The sequence below is a fragment of the Scyliorhinus torazame genome, unplaced genomic scaffold (genome assembly GCF_047496885.1).
Source record: "Scyliorhinus torazame isolate Kashiwa2021f unplaced genomic scaffold, sScyTor2.1 scaffold_700, whole genome shotgun sequence".
Classification (NCBI taxonomy): Eukaryota; Metazoa; Chordata; class Chondrichthyes; order Carcharhiniformes; family Scyliorhinidae; genus Scyliorhinus; species Scyliorhinus torazame.
The window spans coordinates 47995-68112 of NW_027308427.1; the positions used below are offsets into that span (position 1 = coordinate 47995).

General features: G+C 52.1%; 1 protein-coding gene across 1 annotated transcript in view; it reads right to left on the reverse strand.

The window, feature by feature from the left end:
- The window catches only part of LOC140406602 (uncharacterized), a 64543-nt gene extending 47988 nt beyond the window's left edge, over positions 1-16555 (reverse strand). The window contains 3 exon segments of the mRNA XM_072494600.1: positions 15005-15179; positions 16161-16461; positions 16463-16555. Coding sequence (XP_072350701.1) covers positions 15005-15179; positions 16161-16461; positions 16463-16555 — 569 coding nt within the window.
- Positions 16556-20118: the final 3563 nt, after the last annotated feature.

Sequence of the window (20118 nt, forward strand, 5' to 3'; positions counted from 1 at the left end):
AAAGGATTGGGTTTTGGGGTTATGGATTGGGTTTAGGGGTTTCAGGATTGGGTTTCGGGGTTAAGGTTTGGGTTTCGGGGTTAAGGATTGTGTTTCGGGGTAAAGGATTGGGTTTTGGGGTTAAGGATTGGGTTTCGGGTTTAAGGTTTGGGTTCCGGGGTTAAGGTTTGGGTTTCATGGTTAAGGTTCGGGTTTCGGGGTTAAGGGTCGGGTTTCGGGGTTAAGGATTGAGTTTTGGGGTTAAGGATTGAGTTTTGGGGTTAAGGATTGGGTTTCGGGGTTAAGGATTGGGTTTCGGGGTTAAGGATTGGGTTTCGGGGTTAAGGATTGGGTTTCGGGGTTAAGGATTGGGTTTCGGGGTTAAGATTTGGGTTTCGGGGTTAAGGATTGGGTTTCGGGGTTAAGGTTTGGGTTTCGGGGTTAAGGCTCAGGTTTCGGGGTTAAGGATTGGGTTACGGGTTAAGATTTGGGTTTTGGGGTTAAGGATTGGGTTTCGGGGTTAAGGATTGGGTTTCGGGGTTAAGGATTGGGTTTCGGGGTTAATGATTGGGTTTCGGGGTTAAGGATCGGGTTTCGGGGTTAAGGATCGGGTTTCGGGATTAAGGATTCGGTTTCGGGGTTAAGGATCGGGTTTCGGGGTTAAGGATCGGGTTTCGGGGTTAAGGATTGGGTTTTGGGGTTAAGGATTGGGTTTCCAGGTTAAGGATTGGGTTTCGGGTTGAAGGATTGGGTTTTGGGGTTAAGGATTGGGTTTTGGGGTTAAGGATTGGGTTTCGGGGTTAAGGATTGTGTTTCGGGGTAAAGGATTGGGTTTTGGGGTTAATGATTGGGTTTCGGGTTTAAGGTTTGGGTTCCGGGGTTAAGGTTTAGGTTTCATGGTTAAGGGTCGGGTTTCGGGGTTAAGGGTCGGGTTTCGGGGTTAAGGATTGAGTTTTGGGGTTAAGGATTGAGTTTTGGGGTTAAGGATTGGGTTTCCGGGTTAAGGATTGGGTTTCGGGGTTAAGGATTGGGTTTCGGGGTTAAGGATTGGGTTTCGGGGTTAAGGATTGGGTTTCGGGGTTAAGGATTGTGTTTCGGGGTAAAGGATTGGGTTTTGGGGTTATGGATTGGGTTTAGGGGTTTCAGGATTGGGTTTCGGGGTTAAGGTTTGGGTTTCGGGGTTAAGGATTGTGTTTCGGGGTAAAGGATTGGGTTTTGGGGTTAAGGATTGGGTTTCGGGTTTAAGGTTTGGGTTCCGGGGTTAAGGTTTGGGTTTCATGGTTAAGGTTCGGGTTTCGGGGTTAAGGGTCGGGTTTCGGGGTTAAGGATTGAGTTTTGGGGTTAAGGATTGAGTTTTGGGGTTAAGGATTGGGTTTCGGGGTTAAGGATTGGGTTTCGGGGTTAAGGATTGGGTTTCGGGGTTAAGGATTGGGTTTCGGGGTTAAGGATTGGGTTTCGGGGTTAAGATTTGGGTTTCGGGGTTAAGGATTGGGTTTCGGGGTTAAGGTTCGGGTTTCGGGGTTAAGGATTGGGTTACGGGTAAAGATTTGGGTTTTGGGGTTAAGGATTGGGTTTCGGGGTTAAGGATTGGGTTTCGGGGTTAATGATTGGGTTTCGGGGTTAAGGATCGGGTTTCGGGGTTAAGGATCGGGTTTCGGGATTAAGGATTCGGTTTCGGGGTTAAGGATTGGGTTTTGGGGTTAAGGATTGGGTTTCGGGGTTAACGGTCGGGTTTCGGGGTTAAGGGTCGGGTTTCGGGGTTAAGGGTCGGGTTTCGGGGTTATGGATCGGGTTTCGGGGTTAAGGATTGGGTTTCGGGGTTAAGGATCGGGTTTCGGGGTTAAGGATCGGGTTTCGGGGTTAAGGATCGGGTTTCGGGGTTAAGGATCGGATTTCGGGGTAAAGGATTTGGGTTCGGGGTTAAGGATTGGGTTTCGGGGTTAAGGATTGGGTTTCGGGGTTAAGGATTGGGTTTCGGGGTTAAGGATTGGGTTTCGGGGTTAAGGATTGTGTTTCGGGGTAAAGGATTGGGTTTTGGGGTTAAGGATTGGGTTTCGGGTTTAAGGTTTGGGTTCCGGGGTTAAGGTTTGGGTTTCATGGTTAAGGTTCGGGTTTCGGGGTTAAGGGTCGGGTTTCGGGGTTAAGGATTGAGTTTTGGGGTTAAGGATTGAGTTTTGGGGTTAAGGATTGGGTTTCGGGGTTAAGGATTGGGTTTCGGGGTTAAGGATTGGGTTTCGGGGTTAAGGATTGGGTTTCGGGGTTAAGATTTGGGTTTCGGGGTTAAGGATTGGGTTTCGGGGTTAAGGTTTGGGTTTCGGGGTTAAGGATTGGGTTTCGGGGTTAATGATTGGGTTTCGGGGTTAAGGATCGGGTTTCGGGGTTAAGGATCGGGTTTCGGGATTAAGGATTCGGTTTCGGGGTTAAGGATCGGGTTTCGGGGTTAAGGATCGGGTTTCGGGGTTAAGGATTGGGTTTTGGGGTTAAGGATTGGGTTTCCAGGTTAAGGATTGGGTTTCGGGTTGAAGGATTGGGTTTTGGGGTTAAGGATTGGGTTTTGGGGTTAAGGATTGGGTTTCGGGGTTAAGGATTGTGTTTCGGGGTAAAGGATTGGGTTTTGGGGTTAAGGATTGGGTTTCGGGTTTAAGGTTTGGGTTCCGGGGTTAAGGTTTAGGTTTCATGGTTAAGGGTCGGGTTTCGGGGTTAAGGGTCGGGTTTCGGGGTTAAGGATTGAGTTTTGGGGTTAAGGATTGAGTTTTGGGGTTAAGGATTGGGTTTCGGGGTTAAGGATTGGGTTTCGGGGTTAAGGATTGGGTTTCGGGGTTAAGGATTGGGTTTCGGGGTTAAGGATTGGGTTTCGGGGTTAAGGATTGGGTTTCGGGGTAAAGGATTGGGTTTTGGGGTTATGGATTGGGTTTAGGGGTTTCAGGATTGGGTTTCGGGGTTAAGGTTTGGGTTTCGGGGTTAAGGATTGTGTTTCGGGGTAAAGGATTGGGTTTTGGGGTTAAGGATTGGGTTTCGGGTTTAAGGTTTGGGTTCCGGGGTTAAGGTTTGGGTTTCATGGTTAAGGTTCGGGTTTCGGGGTTAAGGGTCGGGTTTCGGGGTTAAGGATTGAGTTTTGGGGTTAAGGATTGAGTTTTGGGGTTAAGGATTGGGTTTCGGGGTTAAGCATTGGGTTTCGGGGTTCAGGTTTGGGTTTCGGGGTTAAGGATCGGGTTTCGGGGTTAAGGATCGGGTTTCGGGGTTAAGGGTCGGGTTTCGGAGTTAAGGGTCGGGTTTCGGGATTAAGGATTCGGTTTCGGGGTTAAGGATTGGGTTTTGGGGTTAAGGATTGGGTTTCGGGGTTAACAGTCGGGTTTCGGGGTTAAGAGTCGGGTTTCGGGGTTAAGGATGGATTTCGGGGTTAAGGATTGAGTTTTGGGATTAAGGATTTGGTTTCGGGATTCAGGATTGGGTTTTGGGGTTAAGGATTGGGTTTTGGGGTTAAGGATTGGGTTTCCAGGTTAAGGATTGGGTTTCGGGGTAAAGGATTGGGTTTTGGGGTTAAGGATTGGGTTTCGGGTTTAAGGTTTGGGTTCCGGGGTTAAGGTTTGGGTTTCATGGTTAAGGGTCGGGTTTCGGGGTTAAGGGTCGGGTTTCGGGGTTAAGGATTGAGTTTTGGTGTTAAGGATTGAGTTTTGGGGTTAAGGATTGGGTTTCGGGGTTAAGGATTGGGTTTCGGGGTTAAGGATTGGGTTTCGGGGTTAAGGATTGGGTTTCGGGGTTAAGGATTGGGTTTCGGGGTTAAGGATTGGGTTTTGGGGTTATGGATTGGGTTTCGGGGTTAAGGATTGTGTTTCGGGGTAAAGGATTGGGTTTTGGGGTTATGGATTGGGTTTAGGGGTTAAGGATTGGGTTTCGGGGTTAAGGTTTGGGTTTCGGGGTTAAGGATCGGGTTTCGGGATTAAGGATTGGGTTTTGGGGTTAAGGATTGGGTTTTGGGGTTAAGGATTGGGTTTTGGGGTTAAGGATTGGGTTTCGGGGTTAAGGATTGGGTTTCGGGGTTAAGGATTTGGTTTCAGGATTAAGGATTGGGTTTCGGGATTAAGGATCGGGTTTCGGGGTTAAAATTTGGGTTTCGGGGTTAAGGATTGGGTTTCGGGGTTAAGGTTTGGGTTTCGGGGTTAAGGCTCAGGTTTCGGTGTTAAGGATTGGGTTACGGGTTAAGATTTGGGTTTTGGGGTTAAGGATTGGGTTTCGGGGTTAAGGATTGGGTTTCGGGGTTAAGGATTGGGTTTCGGGGTTAAGGATTGGGTTTCGGGGTTAATGATTGGGTTTCGGGGTTAAGGATCGGGTTTCGGGGTTAAGGATCGGTTTCGGGGTTAAGGGTCGGGTTTCGGGATTAAGGATTCGGTTTCGGGGTTAAGGATTGGGTTTTGGGGTTAAGGATTGGGTTTCGGGGTTAACGGTCGGGTTTCGGGGTTAAGGGTCGGGTTTCGGGGTTAAGGGTCGGGTTTCGGGGTTAAGGATTGGGTTTCGGGGTTAAGGATCGGGTTTCGGGGTTAAGGATCGGATTTCGGGGTTAAGGATCGGGTTTCGGGGTTAAGGATCGGGTTTCGGGGTTAAGGATCGGATTTCGGCGTAAAGGATTTGGGTTCGGGGTTAAGGATTGGGTTTCGGGGTTAAGGATTGGTTTTCGGCGTTCAGGATGGGTTTCGGCGTTAAGGATTGGGTTTCGGGGTTAAGGATCGGGTTTCGGGGTTAAGGATTGGTTTTCGGGGTTAAGGATGGGTTTCGGGGTTAAGGATTGGGTTTCGGGGTTAAGGATCGGGTTTCGGGGTTAAGGATCGGGTTTCGGGGTTAAGGATCGGGTTTCGGGGTTAAGGATTTTGTTTCGGGGTTAAGGATTGGGTTTCGGGGTTAAGGATTTGGTTTCGGGGTTAAGGATTGGGTTTCGGGGTTAAGGTTTGCGTTTCGGGGTTAAGGGTCGGGTTTTGAGGTTAAGGTATGTGTTTAGGGGTTAAGGGTTGGGATTTGGGGATAAGGACTGGGTTTCGGGGTTAAGGATTGAGTTTCGGGGTTAAGGGTCGTGTTTTGGGGTTAAGGATTGGGTTTCGGGGTTAAATATTGGGTTTTGGGGTTAAGGATTGGGTTTCGGGGTTAAGGATTGGGTTTTGGGGTTAAGGATTGGGTTTTGGGGTTATGGATTGGGTTTCGGGGTTCAGGGTTGGGTTTTGGGGTTAAGGATTGGATTTGGGGGTTAAGGATTGTGTTTTGGGGTTAACGATTGGGTTTCAGGGTTAAGGATTGGGTTTTGGGGTTAAGGATTGGGTTTCGGGGTTAAGGTTTGGGTTTCGGGGTTAAGGATCGGGTTTCAGGGTTAAGGGTCGGGTTTCGGGGTTAAGGGTCGGGTTTCGGGGTTAAGGATTGGGTTTCGGGGTTCAGGGTCGGGTTTCGGGGTTAAGGGTCGGGTTTTGGGGTTAAGGATTGGGTTTTGGGGTTAAGGTTTGGGTTTCGGGGTTAAGGATTGGGTTTTGGGGTTAAGGATTGGGTTTCGGGGTTAAGGATTGGGTTTTGGGATTAAGGATTGGGTTTTGGGGTTAAGGATTGGGTTTTGGGGTTAAGGATTGGGTTTCGGGGTTAAGGATTGGGTTTCGTGATTAAGGATTGTGTTTCGGGGTTAAGGATTGGGTTTCGGGGTTAAGGATTGGGTTTCGGGATTAAGGATTGGGTTTCGGGGTTAAGGATTGGGTTTCGGGGTTAAGGATTGTGTTTCGGGATTAAGGATTGGGTTTCGGGGTTAAGGATTGTGTTTCGGGGTTTAGGATTGGGTTTCAGGGTCAGGATTGGGTTTCGGGGTTAAGGTTTGGTTTTCGGGGTTAAGGTTTGGGTTTTGGGGTTAAGGATTGGGTTTCAGGGTTAAGGTTTGGGTTTCGGGGTTAAGGTTTGGGTTTCATGGTTAAGGATTGGGTATCGGGTTAAGGATTGGGTTTCGGGGTAAAGGGTCGGGTTTCAGGGTTAAGGATTGTGTTTCGGGGTTAATTGTCGGGTTTCGGGGTTAAGGATTTGGTTTCAGGATTAAGGATTGGGTTTCGGGGTTAAGATTTGGGTTTCGGGGTTAAGGATTGGGATTCGGGTTGAAGGTTTGGGTTTCGGGTTGAAGGACTGGGTTTCGGGGTTAAGGTTTGGGTTACGGGGTTACGATTTGGGTTACGGGGTTAAGGTTTGGGTTTCGGGGTTAAGGGTCGGGTTTCGGGGTTAAGGATTGGGTTTCGGGGTTAAGGATTGGGTTTCGGGGTTAAGGATTGGGTTTTGGGGTTAAGGATTGGGTTTCGGGGTTAAGGGTCGGGTTTCGGGGTTAAGGGTCGGGTTTCGGGGTTATGGATTGGGTTTCGGGGTTAAGGATTGTGTTTCAGGGTAAAGGATTGGGTTTTGGGGTTAACGATCGGGTTTCGGGGTTAAGGATCGGGTTTCGGGGTTAAGGATTTGGTTTCGGGGTTAAGGATTGGATTTCGGGGTTAACGATCGGTTTCGGGGTTAAGGATCGGGTTTCGGTGTTAAGGATTTGGTTTCGGGGTTAAGGATTCGGTTTCGGGGTTAAGGTTTGGGATTTGGGGATAAGGACTGGGTTTCGGGGTTAAGGATTGGGTTTCGGGGTTAAGGGTCGGGTTTTGGGGTTAAGGATTGGGTTTCGGGGATAAAGATTGGGTTTTGGGGTTAAGGATTGTGTTTCGGGGTTAAGGATTGGGTTTCGGGGTTAAGGATTGGGTTTCGGGGTTAAGGATTGGGTTTCGGGGTTAAGGATTGGGTTTCGGGGTTAAGGATTGGGTTTCGGGGTTAAGGGTCGAGTTTCGGGGTTAAGGATCGGGTTTCGGGGTTAAGGGTCGGGTTTCGGGATTAAGGATTGGGTTTTGGGGTTAAGGATTGGGTTTGGGGGTGAAGGATTGGGTTTCGGGGTTAAGGGTCGGGTTTCGGGGTTATGGATTGGGTTTCAGGGTTAAGGATTGTGTTTCAGGGTTAAGGATCGGGTTTCGGGGTTAAGGATTTGGTTTCGGGGTTAAGGATTGGGTTTCGGGGTTAACGATCGGGTTTCGGGGTTAAGGATCGGGTTTCGGGGTTAAGGATTTGGTTTCGGGGTTAAGGATTGGGTTTCGGGGTTAAGGTTTGGGATTTGGGGATAAGGACTGTGTTTCGGGGTTAAGGATTGGGTTTCGGGGTTAAGGGTCAGGTTTTGGGGTTAAGGATTGGGTTTCAGGGTTAAAGATTGGGTTTCGGGGTTAAGGATTGGGTTTTGGGATTAAGGTTTGGGTTTCAGGGTTAAGGTTCATGTTTCAGGGTTAAGGATTGGGTTACGGGGTTAAGGATCGGGTTACGTGGTTAAGGGTCGGGTTTCGGGGTTAAGGATTGGGTTTCGGGGTTAAGGGTCGGGTTTAGGGGTTAAGGGTCGGGTTTAGGGGTTACGGATCGGGTTTCGGGGTTAAGGGTCGGGTTTAGGGGCTAAGGATTGGGTTTCGGGGTTAAGGTTTGGGATTTGGGGTTAAGGACTGGATTTCGGGGTTAAGGATTGGGTTTTGGGGTTCAGGGTCGGGTTTTGGGGTTAAGGATTGGGTTTCGGGGTTAAGGATTGGGTTTTGGGGTTAAAGATTGTGTTTCGGGGTTAAGGATTGTGTTTCGGGGTTAAGGATTGGGTTTCGGGGTTAAGGATTGGGTTTCGGGGTTAAGGATTGGGTTTCGGGATTAAGGATTGGGTTTCGGGGTTAAAGATTGGGTTTCGGGGTTAAGGATTGTGTTTCGGGGTTAAGGATCGGGTTTCGGGGTTAAGGATTGGGTTTAGGGGTTAAGGGTCGGGTTTAGGGGTTAAGGGTCGGGTTTAGGGGTTAAGGATTGGGTTACAGGGTTAAGGGTCGGGTTTCAGGGTTAAGGATTGGGTTTCGGGGTTAAGGATTGGGTTTCGGGGTTAAGGGCGGGTTTTGGGGTTAAGGATCGGGTTTCGGGGTTAAGGATTGCGTTTCGGGGTTAAGGGTCGGGTTTCGGAGTTAAGGGTCGGGTTTCAGGGTTAAGGGGCGTGTTTCAGGGTTAAGGATCGGGTTTTGGGGTTAAGGATTGGGTTTTGGGGTTAAGGGTCGGGTTTCGGGGTTAAGGATTGGGTTTCGGGGTTAAGGATTGGGTTTCGGGGTTAAGGATTGGGTTTCGGGGTTAAGGGTCAGGTTTCGGGGTGAAGGGTCAGGTTTCGGGGTCAGGATTGGGTTTCAGGATTCAGGATTGGGTTTCGGGATTCAGGATTGGGTTTTGGGGTTAAGGATTGGGTTTTGTGGTTAAGGACTGGGTTTCGGGTTTAAGGATTGGGGTTCGGGGTTAAGGACTGGGTTTCGGGGTTAAGGATTGGGTTTCGGGGTTAAGGATTGGGTTTCGGGTTTAAGGATCGGGGTTCGGGGTGAAGGGTCGGGTTTCGGGGTGAAGGTTTGGGTTTCGGGGTTAAGGATTGGGTATTGGGGTTCAGGGTCGGGTTTCGGGGTTAAGGATTGGGTTTCGTGGTTAAGGATTGGGTTTCGGGGTTAAGGGTCGGGTTTTAGGGTTAAGGATTGGGTTTTGGGTTAAGGATTGGGTTTTGGGGTTAAGGATTGGGTTTTGGGGTTAAGGATTGGGTTTCGGGGTTAAGGATTGGGTTTCGGGGTTAAGGACTGGGTTTCGGGGTTAAGGATTGGGTTTCGGGGTTAAGGATTGGGTTTCGGGGTTAAGGATTGGGTTTCGGGGTTAAGATTTGGGTTTCGGGGTTAAGGATTGGGTTTTGGGGTTAAGGATTGGGTTTCGGGGTTAAGGGTCGGGTTTTGGGGTTTAGGATTGGGTTTCGGGGTTAAGGGTCGGGTTTTGGGGTTAAGGATTGGGTTTCGGGGTTAAGGGTCGGGTTTCGGGGTTAAGGATTGGGTTTCGGGGTTAACAGTCGGGTTTCGGGGTTAAGAGTCGGGTTTCGGGGTTAAGGATGGATTTCGGGGTTAAGGATTGAGTTTTGGGATTAAGGATTTGGTTTCGGGATTCAGGATTGGGTTTTGGGGTTAAGGATTGGGTTTTGGGGTTAAGGATTGGGTTTCCAGGTTAAGGATTGGGTTTCGGGGTAAAGGATTGGGTTTTGGGGTTAAGGATTGGGTTTCGGGTTTAAGGTTTGGGTTCCGGGGTTAAGGTTTGGGTTTCATGGTTAAGGGTCGGGTTTCGGGGTTAAGGGTCGGGTTTCGGGGTTAAGGATTGAGTTTTGGTGTTAAGGATTGAGTTTTGGGGTTAAGGATTGGGTTTCGGGGTTAAGGATTGGGTTTCGGGGTTAAGGATTGGGTTTCGGGGTTAAGGATTGGGTTTCGGGGTTAAGGATTGGGTTTCGGGGTTAAGGATTGGGTTTTGGGGTTATGGATTGGGTTTCGGGGTTAAGGATTGTGTTTCGGGGTAAAGGATTGGGTTTTGGGGTTATGGATTGGGTTTAGGGGTTAAGGATTGGGTTTCGGGGTTAAGGTTTGGGTTTCGGGGTTAAGGATCGGGTTTCGGGATTAAGGATTGGGTTTTGGGGTTAAGGATTGGGTTTTGGGGTTAAGGATTGGGTTTTGGGGTTAAGGATTGGGTTTCGGGGTTAAGGATTGGGTTTCGGGGTTAAGGATTTGGTTTCAGGATTAAGGATTGGGTTTCGGGATTAAGGATCGGGTTTCGGGGTTAAAATTTGGGTTTCGGGGTTAAGGATTGGGTTTCGGGGTTAAGGTTTGGGTTTCGGGGTTAAGGCTCAGGTTTCGGTGTTAAGGATTGGGTTACGGGTTAAGATTTGGGTTTTGGGGTTAAGGATTGGGTTTCGGGGTTAAGGATTGGGTTTCGGGGTTAAGGATTGGGTTTCGGGGTTAAGGATTGGGTTTCGGGGTTAATGATTGGGTTTCGGGGTTAAGGATCGGGTTTCGGGGTTAAGGATCGGTTTCGGGGTTAAGGGTCGGGTTTCGGGATTAAGGATTCGGTTTCGGGGTTAAGGATTGGGTTTTGGGGTTAAGGATTGGGTTTCGGGGTTAACGGTCGGGTTTCGGGGTTAAGGGTCGGGTTTCGGGGTTAAGGGTCGGGTTTCGGGGTTAAGGATTGGGTTTCGGGGTTAAGGATCGGGTTTCGGGGTTAAGGATCGGATTTCGGGGTTAAGGATCGGGTTTCGGGGTTAAGGATCGGGTTTCGGGGTTAAGGATCGGATTTCGGCGTAAAGGATTTGGGTTCGGGGTTAAGGATTGGGTTTCGGGGTTAAGGATTGGTTTTCGGCGTTCAGGATGGGTTTCGGCGTTAAGGATTGGGTTTCGGGGTTAAGGATCGGGTTTCGGGGTTAAGGATTGGTTTTCGGGGTTAAGGATGGGTTTCGGGGTTAAGGATTGGGTTTCGGGGTTAAGGATCGGGTTTCGGGGTTAAGGATCGGGTTTCGGGGTTAAGGATCGGGTTTCGGGGTTAAGGATTTTGTTTCGGGGTTAAGGATTGGGTTTCGGGGTTAAGGATTTGGTTTCGGGGTTAAGGATTGGGTTTCGGGGTTAAGGTTTGCGTTTCGGGGTTAAGGGTCGGGTTTTGAGGTTAAGGTATGTGTTTAGGGGTTAAGGGTTGGGATTTGGGGATAAGGACTGGGTTTCGGGGTTAAGGATTGAGTTTCGGGGTTAAGGGTCGTGTTTTGGGGTTAAGGATTGGGTTTCGGGGTTAAATATTGGGTTTTGGGGTTAAGGATTGGGTTTCGGGGTTAAGGATTGGGTTTTGGGGTTAAGGATTGGGTTTTGGGGTTATGGATTGGGTTTCGGGGTTCAGGGTTGGGTTTTGGGGTTAAGGATTGGATTTGGGGGTTAAGGATTGTGTTTTGGGGTTAACGATTGGGTTTCAGGGTTAAGGATTGGGTTTTGGGGTTAAGGATTGGGTTTCGGGGTTAAGGTTTGGGTTTCGGGGTTAAGGATCGGGTTTCAGGGTTAAGGGTCGGGTTTCGGGGTTAAGGGTCGGGTTTCGGGGTTAAGGATTGGGTTTCGGGGTTCAGGGTCGGGTTTCGGGGTTAAGGGTCGGGTTTTGGGGTTAAGGATTGGGTTTTGGGGTTAAGGTTTGGGTTTCGGGGTTAAGGATTGGGTTTTGGGGTTAAGGATTGGGTTTCGGGGTTAAGGATTGGGTTTTGGGATTAAGGATTGGGTTTTGGGGTTAAGGATTGGGTTTTGGGGTTAAGGATTGGGTTTCGGGGTTAAGGATTGGGTTTCGTGATTAAGGATTGTGTTTCGGGGTTAAGGATTGGGTTTCGGGGTTAAGGATTGGGTTTCGGGATTAAGGATTGGGTTTCGGGGTTAAGGATTGGGTTTCGGGGTTAAGGATTGTGTTTCGGGATTAAGGATTGGGTTTCGGGGTTAAGGATTGTGTTTCGGGGTTTAGGATTGGGTTTCAGGGTCAGGATTGGGTTTCGGGGTTAAGGTTTGGGTTTCGGGGTTAAGGTTTGGGTTTTGGGGTTAAGGATTGGGTTTCAGGGTTAAGGTTTGGGTTTCGGGGTTAAGGTTTGGGTTTCATGGTTAAGGATTGGGTATCGGGTTAAGGATTGGGTTTCGGGGTAAAGGGTCGGGTTTCAGGGTTAAGGATTGTGTTTCGGGGTTAATTGTCGGGTTTCGGGGTTAAGGATTTGGTTTCAGGATTAAGGATTGGGTTTCGGGGTTAAGATTTGGGTTTCGGGGTTAAGGATTGGGATTCGGGTTGAAGGTTTGGGTTTCGGGTTGAAGGACTGGGTTTCGGGGTTAAGGTTTGGGTTACGGGGTTACGATTTGGGTTACGGGGTTAAGGTTTGGGTTTCGGGGTTAAGGGTCGGGTTTCGGGGTTAAGGATTGGGTTTCGGGGTTAAGGATTGGGTTTCGGGGTTAAGGATTGGGTTTTGGGGTTAAGGATTGGGTTTCGGGGTTAAGGGTCGGGTTTCGGGGTTAAGGGTCGGGTTTCGGGGTTATGGATTGGGTTTCGGGGTTAAGGATTGTGTTTCAGGGTAAAGGATTGGGTTTTGGGGTTAACGATCGGGTTTCGGGGTTAAGGATCGGGTTTCGGGGTTAAGGATTTGGTTTCGGGGTTAAGGATTGGATTTCGGGGTTAACGATCGGTTTCGGGGTTAAGGATCGGGTTTCGGTGTTAAGGATTTGGTTTCGGGGTTAAGGATTCGGTTTCGGGGTTAAGGTTTGGGATTTGGGGATAAGGACTGGGTTTCGGGGTTAAGGATTGGGTTTCGGGGTTAAGGGTCGGGTTTTGGGGTTAAGGATTGGGTTTCGGGGATAAAGATTGGGTTTTGGGGTTAAGGATTGTGTTTCGGGGTTAAGGATTGGGTTTCGGGGTTAAGGATTGGGTTTCGGGGTTAAGGATTGGGTTTCGGGGTTAAGGATTGGGTTTCGGGGTTAAGGATTGGGTTTCGGGGTTAAGGGTCGAGTTTCGGGGTTAAGGATCGGGTTTCGGGGTTAAGGGTCGGGTTTCGGGATTAAGGATTGGGTTTTGGGGTTAAGGATTGGGTTTGGGGGTGAAGGATTGGGTTTCGGGGTTAAGGGTCGGGTTTCGGGGTTATGGATTGGGTTTCAGGGTTAAGGATTGTGTTTCAGGGTTAAGGATCGGGTTTCGGGGTTAAGGATTTGGTTTCGGGGTTAAGGATTGGGTTTCGGGGTTAACGATCGGGTTTCGGGGTTAAGGATCGGGTTTCGGGGTTAAGGATTTGGTTTCGGGGTTAAGGATTGGGTTTCGGGGTTAAGGTTTGGGATTTGGGGATAAGGACTGTGTTTCGGGGTTAAGGATTGGGTTTCGGGGTTAAGGGTCAGGTTTTGGGGTTAAGGATTGGGTTTCAGGGTTAAAGATTGGGTTTCGGGGTTAAGGATTGGGTTTTGGGATTAAGGTTTGGGTTTCAGGGTTAAGGTTCATGTTTCAGGGTTAAGGATTGGGTTACGGGGTTAAGGATCGGGTTACGTGGTTAAGGGTCGGGTTTCGGGGTTAAGGATTGGGTTTCGGGGTTAAGGGTCGGGTTTAGGGGTTAAGGGTCGGGTTTAGGGGTTACGGATCGGGTTTCGGGGTTAAGGGTCGGGTTTAGGGGCTAAGGATTGGGTTTCGGGGTTAAGGTTTGGGATTTGGGGTTAAGGACTGGATTTCGGGGTTAAGGATTGGGTTTTGGGGTTCAGGGTCGGGTTTTGGGGTTAAGGATTGGGTTTCGGGGTTAAGGATTGGGTTTTGGGGTTAAAGATTGTGTTTCGGGGTTAAGGATTGTGTTTCGGGGTTAAGGATTGGGTTTCGGGGTTAAGGATTGGGTTTCGGGGTTAAGGATTGGGTTTCGGGATTAAGGATTGGGTTTCGGGGTTAAAGATTGGGTTTCGGGGTTAAGGATTGTGTTTCGGGGTTAAGGATCGGGTTTCGGGGTTAAGGATTGGGTTTAGGGGTTAAGGGTCGGGTTTAGGGGTTAAGGGTCGGGTTTAGGGGTTAAGGATTGGGTTACAGGGTTAAGGGTCGGGTTTCAGGGTTAAGGATTGGGTTTCGGGGTTAAGGATTGGGTTTCGGGGTTAAGGGCGGGTTTTGGGGTTAAGGATCGGGTTTCGGGGTTAAGGATTGCGTTTCGGGGTTAAGGGTCGGGTTTCGGAGTTAAGGGTCGGGTTTCAGGGTTAAGGGGCGTGTTTCAGGGTTAAGGATCGGGTTTTGGGGTTAAGGATTGGGTTTTGGGGTTAAGGGTCGGGTTTCGGGGTTAAGGATTGGGTTTCGGGGTTAAGGATTGGGTTTCGGGGTTAAGGATTGGGTTTCGGGGTTAAGGGTCAGGTTTCGGGGTGAAGGGTCAGGTTTCGGGGTCAGGATTGGGTTTCAGGATTCAGGATTGGGTTTCGGGATTCAGGATTGGGTTTTGGGGTTAAGGATTGGGTTTTGTGGTTAAGGACTGGGTTTCGGGTTTAAGGATTGGGGTTCGGGGTTAAGGACTGGGTTTCGGGGTTAAGGATTGGGTTTCGGGGTTAAGGATTGGGTTTCGGGTTTAAGGATCGGGGTTCGGGGTGAAGGGTCGGGTTTCGGGGTGAAGGTTTGGGTTTCGGGGTTAAGGATTGGGTATTGGGGTTCAGGGTCGGGTTTCGGGGTTAAGGATTGGGTTTCGTGGTTAAGGATTGGGTTTCGGGGTTAAGGGTCGGGTTTTAGGGTTAAGGATTGGGTTTTGGGTTAAGGATTGGGTTTTGGGGTTAAGGATTGGGTTTTGGGGTTAAGGATTGGGTTTCGGGGTTAAGGATTGGGTTTCGGGGTTAAGGACTGGGTTTCGGGGTTAAGGATTGGGTTTCGGGGTTAAGGATTGGGTTTCGGGGTTAAGGATTGGGTTTCGGGGTTAAGATTTGGGTTTCGGGGTTAAGGATTGGGTTTTGGGGTTAAGGATTGGGTTTCGGGGTTAAGGGTCGGGTTTTGGGGTTTAGGATTGGGTTTCGGGGTTAAGGGTCGGGTTTTGGGGTTAAGGATTGGGTTTCGGGGTTAAGGGTCGGGTTTCGGGGTTAAGGATTGGGTTTCGGGGTTAAGGGTCGGGTTTCGGGGTTAAGAATTGGGTTTCGGGGTTAAGGGTCGGGTTTCGGGGTTAAGGATTTTGTTTCGGGGTTAAGGGTCGGATTTCGGGATTAAGATTTGGGTTTTGGGGTTAAGGGTCGCGTTTCAGGGTTAAGGATTGAGTTTCAGGGTTAAGGATCGGGTTTCGGGGTTAAGGGTCGGGTTTCGGGGTTAAGGATTTGGTTTTGGGGTTAAGGATTGGGTTTCGGGGTTGAGGATTGGGTTTCGGGGTTAAGCTTTGGGTTTCGGGGTTAAGGGTCGCGTTTCGGGGTTAAGGTTCGCGTGAGGGACTGCAGTTATTACATTTATTTCAGACATCGGGCCTGTGACTGTCTTGTCCGGCGTTTGTTGCATTGCACAGGTCAGGAGGTGTAGGGTTCGGGTTAAAATGTTCGGATTACAGGGTTAGGGTTAGAGGTCGGGGTTCAGAGCTGCAGTTCTTCCGTTTGGCGATTGCGCTGGGAGATTGTGGGGGCGGCGGGGAGCGAGGTAACAAATGGGTTCAGGAGACACTCACCGCACAGTTTGGTCAGCGAGCCAGCCCGCGTCACACTGCTCGTAGCCGCTCGCGTAGGCAATCTCTAATTGCTCGGGGGTGGCTATTCTGGCGCTAATGTCCAGGCACGCTTGCTGTGCCGAGCGGAAATTGAAGGCGTAGCGTTTCGAAGTGTCGCGGTAATGGAACACAACGCCTGGAGGGAGAACGGGCCACAAGGTTAGGACGGTGCCTCCCTCGCCCATGATGCAGTCCATCACCCCCTCCCTGCCCGCCGGGAGGAGGATCAAAGAGCATTGATGGCCACAAGGCGAAGGTCGAATTCAACATCAATATACCCTACCCCTCTCTGAGCCCAATACCATAATGAGACACTGCAGCGTTACGGTCAGAGATAGGGTTAACCTGACCCTCCCACAGTGCGGCGCTCCCTCAGTACTGACCCTCCCACAGTGCGGCGCTCCCTCAGTACTGACCCTCCCACAGTGCGGCGCTCCCTCAGTACTGACCCTCCCACAGTGCGGCACTCCCTCAGTACTGACCCTCTGACAGTGCGGCGCTCCCTCAGTACTGACCCTCTGACAGTGCGGCGCTACCTCAGTACTGACCCTCCCACAGTGCGGCGCTCCCTCAGTACTGACCCTCTGACAGTGCGGCGCTCCCTCAGTACTGACCCTCCCACAGTGCGGAGCTCCCTCAGTACTGACCCTCTGACAGTGCGGCACTCCCTCAGTACTGACCCTCCCACAGTGCGGAGCTCCCTCAGTACTGACCCTCCGACAGTGCGGCACTCCCTCCGTACTGACCCCCCCACAGTACGGCACTCCCTCAGTACTGACCCTCCCACAGTGCGGCACTCCCTCAGTACTGACCCTCTGACAGTGCGGCGCTCCCTCAGGACTGACCCTCTGACAGTGCGGCGCTCCGTCAGTACTGACCCTCCCACAGTGCGGCACTCCCTCAGTACTGACCCTCTGACAGTGCGGCACTCCCTCAGTACTGACCCTCTGACAGTGTGGCACTCCCTCAGTACTGACCCTCTGACAGTGCGGCGCTCCCTCAGTCCTGACCCTCTGACAGTGCGGCACACCCTCAGTACCGACCCTCCCACAGTGCGGCGCTCCCTCAGTACTGACCCTCTGACAGTGCGGCGATCCCTCTTGATGCGCGCATTTACCTTTGACCTCCAGCTCAGCCAGGTCCTGTGCGTCATCTATTCCGTGCTGGACCTCGCAGCGATATATCCCCGTGTCGTTGCTAAGCAACCGGCGGATCTCCAAGGAGACGTCTGTGGTGGTGGTTGGGTAGTGCGGCAGCGCCACCCGGTGATGGTACCCCTCATTGACCTTCACCTTGAACACCGTGGCTACGAGGATGTCCGTCTCGTTGCCGTCCCGGATGAAGCTCCACTTCACTCTGGGCGTGCTGGGGAACCGGGGCGGATCCGCGTACGAGGCGAAGCACGGAATGGTCCACGCTGCCGCCCAGCACGCCCCGCAATGGGGTCAGTGCCCCCACCGTCACATCAGAGTCTTCATATCGTCTGGGGGAAGAACAGATTCGGCCATTCATCAATTCTTCACTCCCTCTCTCCCTATCCCTCTCTCCCTCCCTCCCTCTCCTCCCTATCCCTCCATCTCTCCCTATCCCTCTCTCCTCCCTCCCTCTCTCCCTATCCCTCCATCTCTCCCTCTCTCCCTCCCTCCCTCTCTCCCTATCCCCTCCATCTCTCTCTATCCCTCCCTCTCCCTCCATCTCTCCCCTCTTTCCCTATCCCTCCATTTCCCCCCTCCCTATCCTCCCTCCTTCTCTCCCTCCCTCACTCCAGCTCTCCCCTCTCTCCCTTTCTCCTTCATCCTCTCCCTATTCATCGCACCATCCCTCCCCTCTCACCCTATCCCTCCGTCTCTCTCTATCCCTCCCTCTCCCTCCTTCCCCTCCTCCATCTCTCCCCTCTTTCCCTATCCCTCCATTTCTCCCCTCCCTATCCCTCCCTCCTTCTCTCCCTCCCTCACTCCAGCTCTCCCCTCTCTCCTTTTCCTCCCTTCATCTCTCCCTATTCATCGCACCATCCCTCCCCTCTCTCCCTATCCCTCCGTCCATCTTCTTCTCTCCCTATCCCTCCCTCCATCTTCCTCTCTCCCTATCACTCCCTCCATCTCTCCCCTCTCTCTCCCCATCCCTCCCTCCATCTCTCCCCTCTCCTTATCCCTCCCTCCATCTTCCTCTCTCCAATTCCTCCCTCCATCTCTCCCCTCTCTCTCCATCCCTCCCCTCTCTCCCTATCCCTCCCTCCATCTTCCTCTCTCCCTATTCCTCCCTCCATCCCTCCCTCTCACCATCCCACCCTCCATCCCTGCCCTCTCTCCCCATCCCTCCCTCCATCTCTCCCCTCTCTCTCCATCTCTCCCTTCCATCTCTCTCTCCATCCCTCCCCTCTCTCCCTATCCCTCCGTCCATCTTCTTCTCTCCCTAGCCCTCCCTCCATCTTCCTCTCTCCCTATTCCTCCCTCCATCCCTCCCCTCTCTCACCATCCCTGCCCTCTCTCCCCATCACTCCCTCCATCTCTTCCCTCTCTCTCCCCATCCCCCCCTCCATCTCTCCCCTCTCTCCCCATCCCTCCCTCCATCTCTCTCCCCATCCCTCCCTCCATCTCTCTCCTCTCTCCCCTATCCCTTCTCCATCCTGCTCCTCTCCCTATTCCTCCCTCCATCTCTCCTCCTCGCCCTATCCTCCTCCCATCTCCTCCACTCCCTCCCTCTCCCTATCTCTCTCCTCCCTCCCTCCATCGCCTCTCATCCCTCCCTCCGTCGCCCCCTCCCTCTTTACCACCTGTGGCACATATAGGGTACAAGAGCAAAACGCGGTCAGGCTATTTCTCCGCCTCTCTGGCAGTGGGAGTCCAGCGAAATTAAGGCGATTTCTCTCAATCCGTCGGGAGTCCGTCACCCGTGAGCTCCTCGCTGGGGTGGAAGCCTCGCGCAAGACGTAGTCTCAATAATCCGTCCAAACAATGATAAGTGTGGTTAATAGTCGGCTAGACTGAGGGACGTCACATTGAAACATGAATTCTGAAGGGGTTCGATCGGCGATGAGTGCAGGCAGCTTATTCCCGCTGGTCGCGGAATATTAAACACGAGCGTGGGGGGGCGTGGGGCGGGGGGGTGGGGGGGGGGGGGGGGGGGGGGGGGGGGGGGGTCGGCCATTTTGGCCGGAGGAGGAGGGGGTGAAATTCCTTCAATCGCCGGGGGGGGGGCGGCGGGGGGGGGGGGGAAATCGAGACTTGGGGATAGGCAGGGGCTTCGGCCCCTCAGGGCCGTGAGGGGGCCGGGCAGGAAAATTGGAGTCGGAGGCCGAGTGTGTATAAAAGACGGAGGGAGATCGGTCCTTGGTCAATCAGGGGAGAAGGCAGGAGGTCGGGGATGAGAAAATATCAGCCATGGTTGGATGGCGGAGCAGACCCGATGGGCCGAGTGGCCTAATTCTGCTCCGGCGTCTCACGGTCTGCCACGTGGGTGGTGCCCTTCGGATCAATCTCGAGGGGCCGAGTGGTTCAACCCTTCGCCCGTCTCCGGTGATCCGATACGACCACCGCCGCTCGCTTTGCGACTCCGCTGCTCGGCGGGGCGGGGGGGGGAGGAGGTGGCCCACCGTGTTTGCGTCGTTGATATGATTATTATCTCCCTACCTCGAGTGGAGTCCACCAGAGGATGAGCTGAGCTGACGTCCGTGATCAGGAGGACGCATCAGCAGGCGGGGAATCATCGCCATCCTGTGCAGCAACAGACAAGGTGCAAAGGTCAGCTCGAGCGAGCCCGAGATAGGAAACGCGGTTTCCGTCAGTTATTCAGACCCAGCCGCTGCCCCTCACGAGGCCGTTGGCTCCTTTTGCGAATCGTTTTAAATCCGCTCGTCCCCCGGTCCTCTTCCGAGGGCGAGCGGTTCCCCCCCCCCCCGTCCAGTGTCCTCCCCCACTCCGCGCCATTTCGAACCCCTCGATCCAACCTCCCTCTCGGCCGCCTTCGCCCCCAGAGGAACAGGTCCCGACGTCCCCTAATCTACCCTCGTCGCTGACGCCCTCTCACCCCCGGAACCACTCGCGTGAACCTCTCCTGCACTCTCTCCGATGCACTCACATCCCCCTTCCTTAGTGTGGCGCCCAGAACAGTGCCACAATATTCCAGCTGAGGGCTAACTAGTGACTTGTACAAGCTCCCCTCCCCTCCTGGCTCCTGTACTCTCTGCCCCTGTTAAGACAGCCCAGAATACTAAGTGCTTTATTAACTGCTCTCTCTCCACACCTCCTCCCACCGCCAACTCCTATTTTGTGCGTGTCGGGCAAAAAGCGATCGCTTTAAGTTTCAGCATCATTGTTTGTTAAGAGGCGAGTCCGGTTTTACTTTCAAAGGCGCCTGAATTTTAATGAGGTTCTGGAACTGATCCCGTTCAGGGTGAGGAGCAATAAGAAGAGTTTTTAGAAAACAATATAGAAAGGCCAAGGCCGCAGGAAGCTTGCGAGAACCCAGAGATCCAAAGGGACGCGAAGGTTGGTGGTTCCTTCCTACCGGGTCTGTGAAACAGTTGGCAGGGCGGGGGGGGGGGGGGGGGGAACTGCGTGGGAGGCGAAGCTTGAATGCACACGGCCGTCCAGGGGCAGAGGCATGTCGGACGGGGAGGTTGAAACCCTGGAAGCGGATCCTCGGTGGAAACATCCGCGACGAAGCTTCAGAGGGGAGGAGATGCCAAGGTGCATTGCCCGAGAGCAGAGATTGGAGACCCGTGTGTGAAAATCAGACATGCATGGCAACCATTGTTAACGGTGTGTCTGTGGAGGGGGGGGCGGTCTGGGAGAGGAGATGAGAAATCCATGGAACTTGTTTTCTGCCATTTGATTTCAGTGCAGGGTGCCTGACCACATTCGCCTATTGGTTATAGAATCATAGGATTTACAGTGCAGAAGGAGGCCATTCGCCATCGAGTCTGCACCGGCCCTTGGAAAGAGCACGCAACTTAAGCCTCACACCGCCACCCCAGCCCCGTAACCCCACCTAAACCTTTTGGACACAAAGGGCAATTTAAACGTGGCCAATCCACCTAACCTGCACATCTTTGGACTGCGGGAGGAAACCGAGCA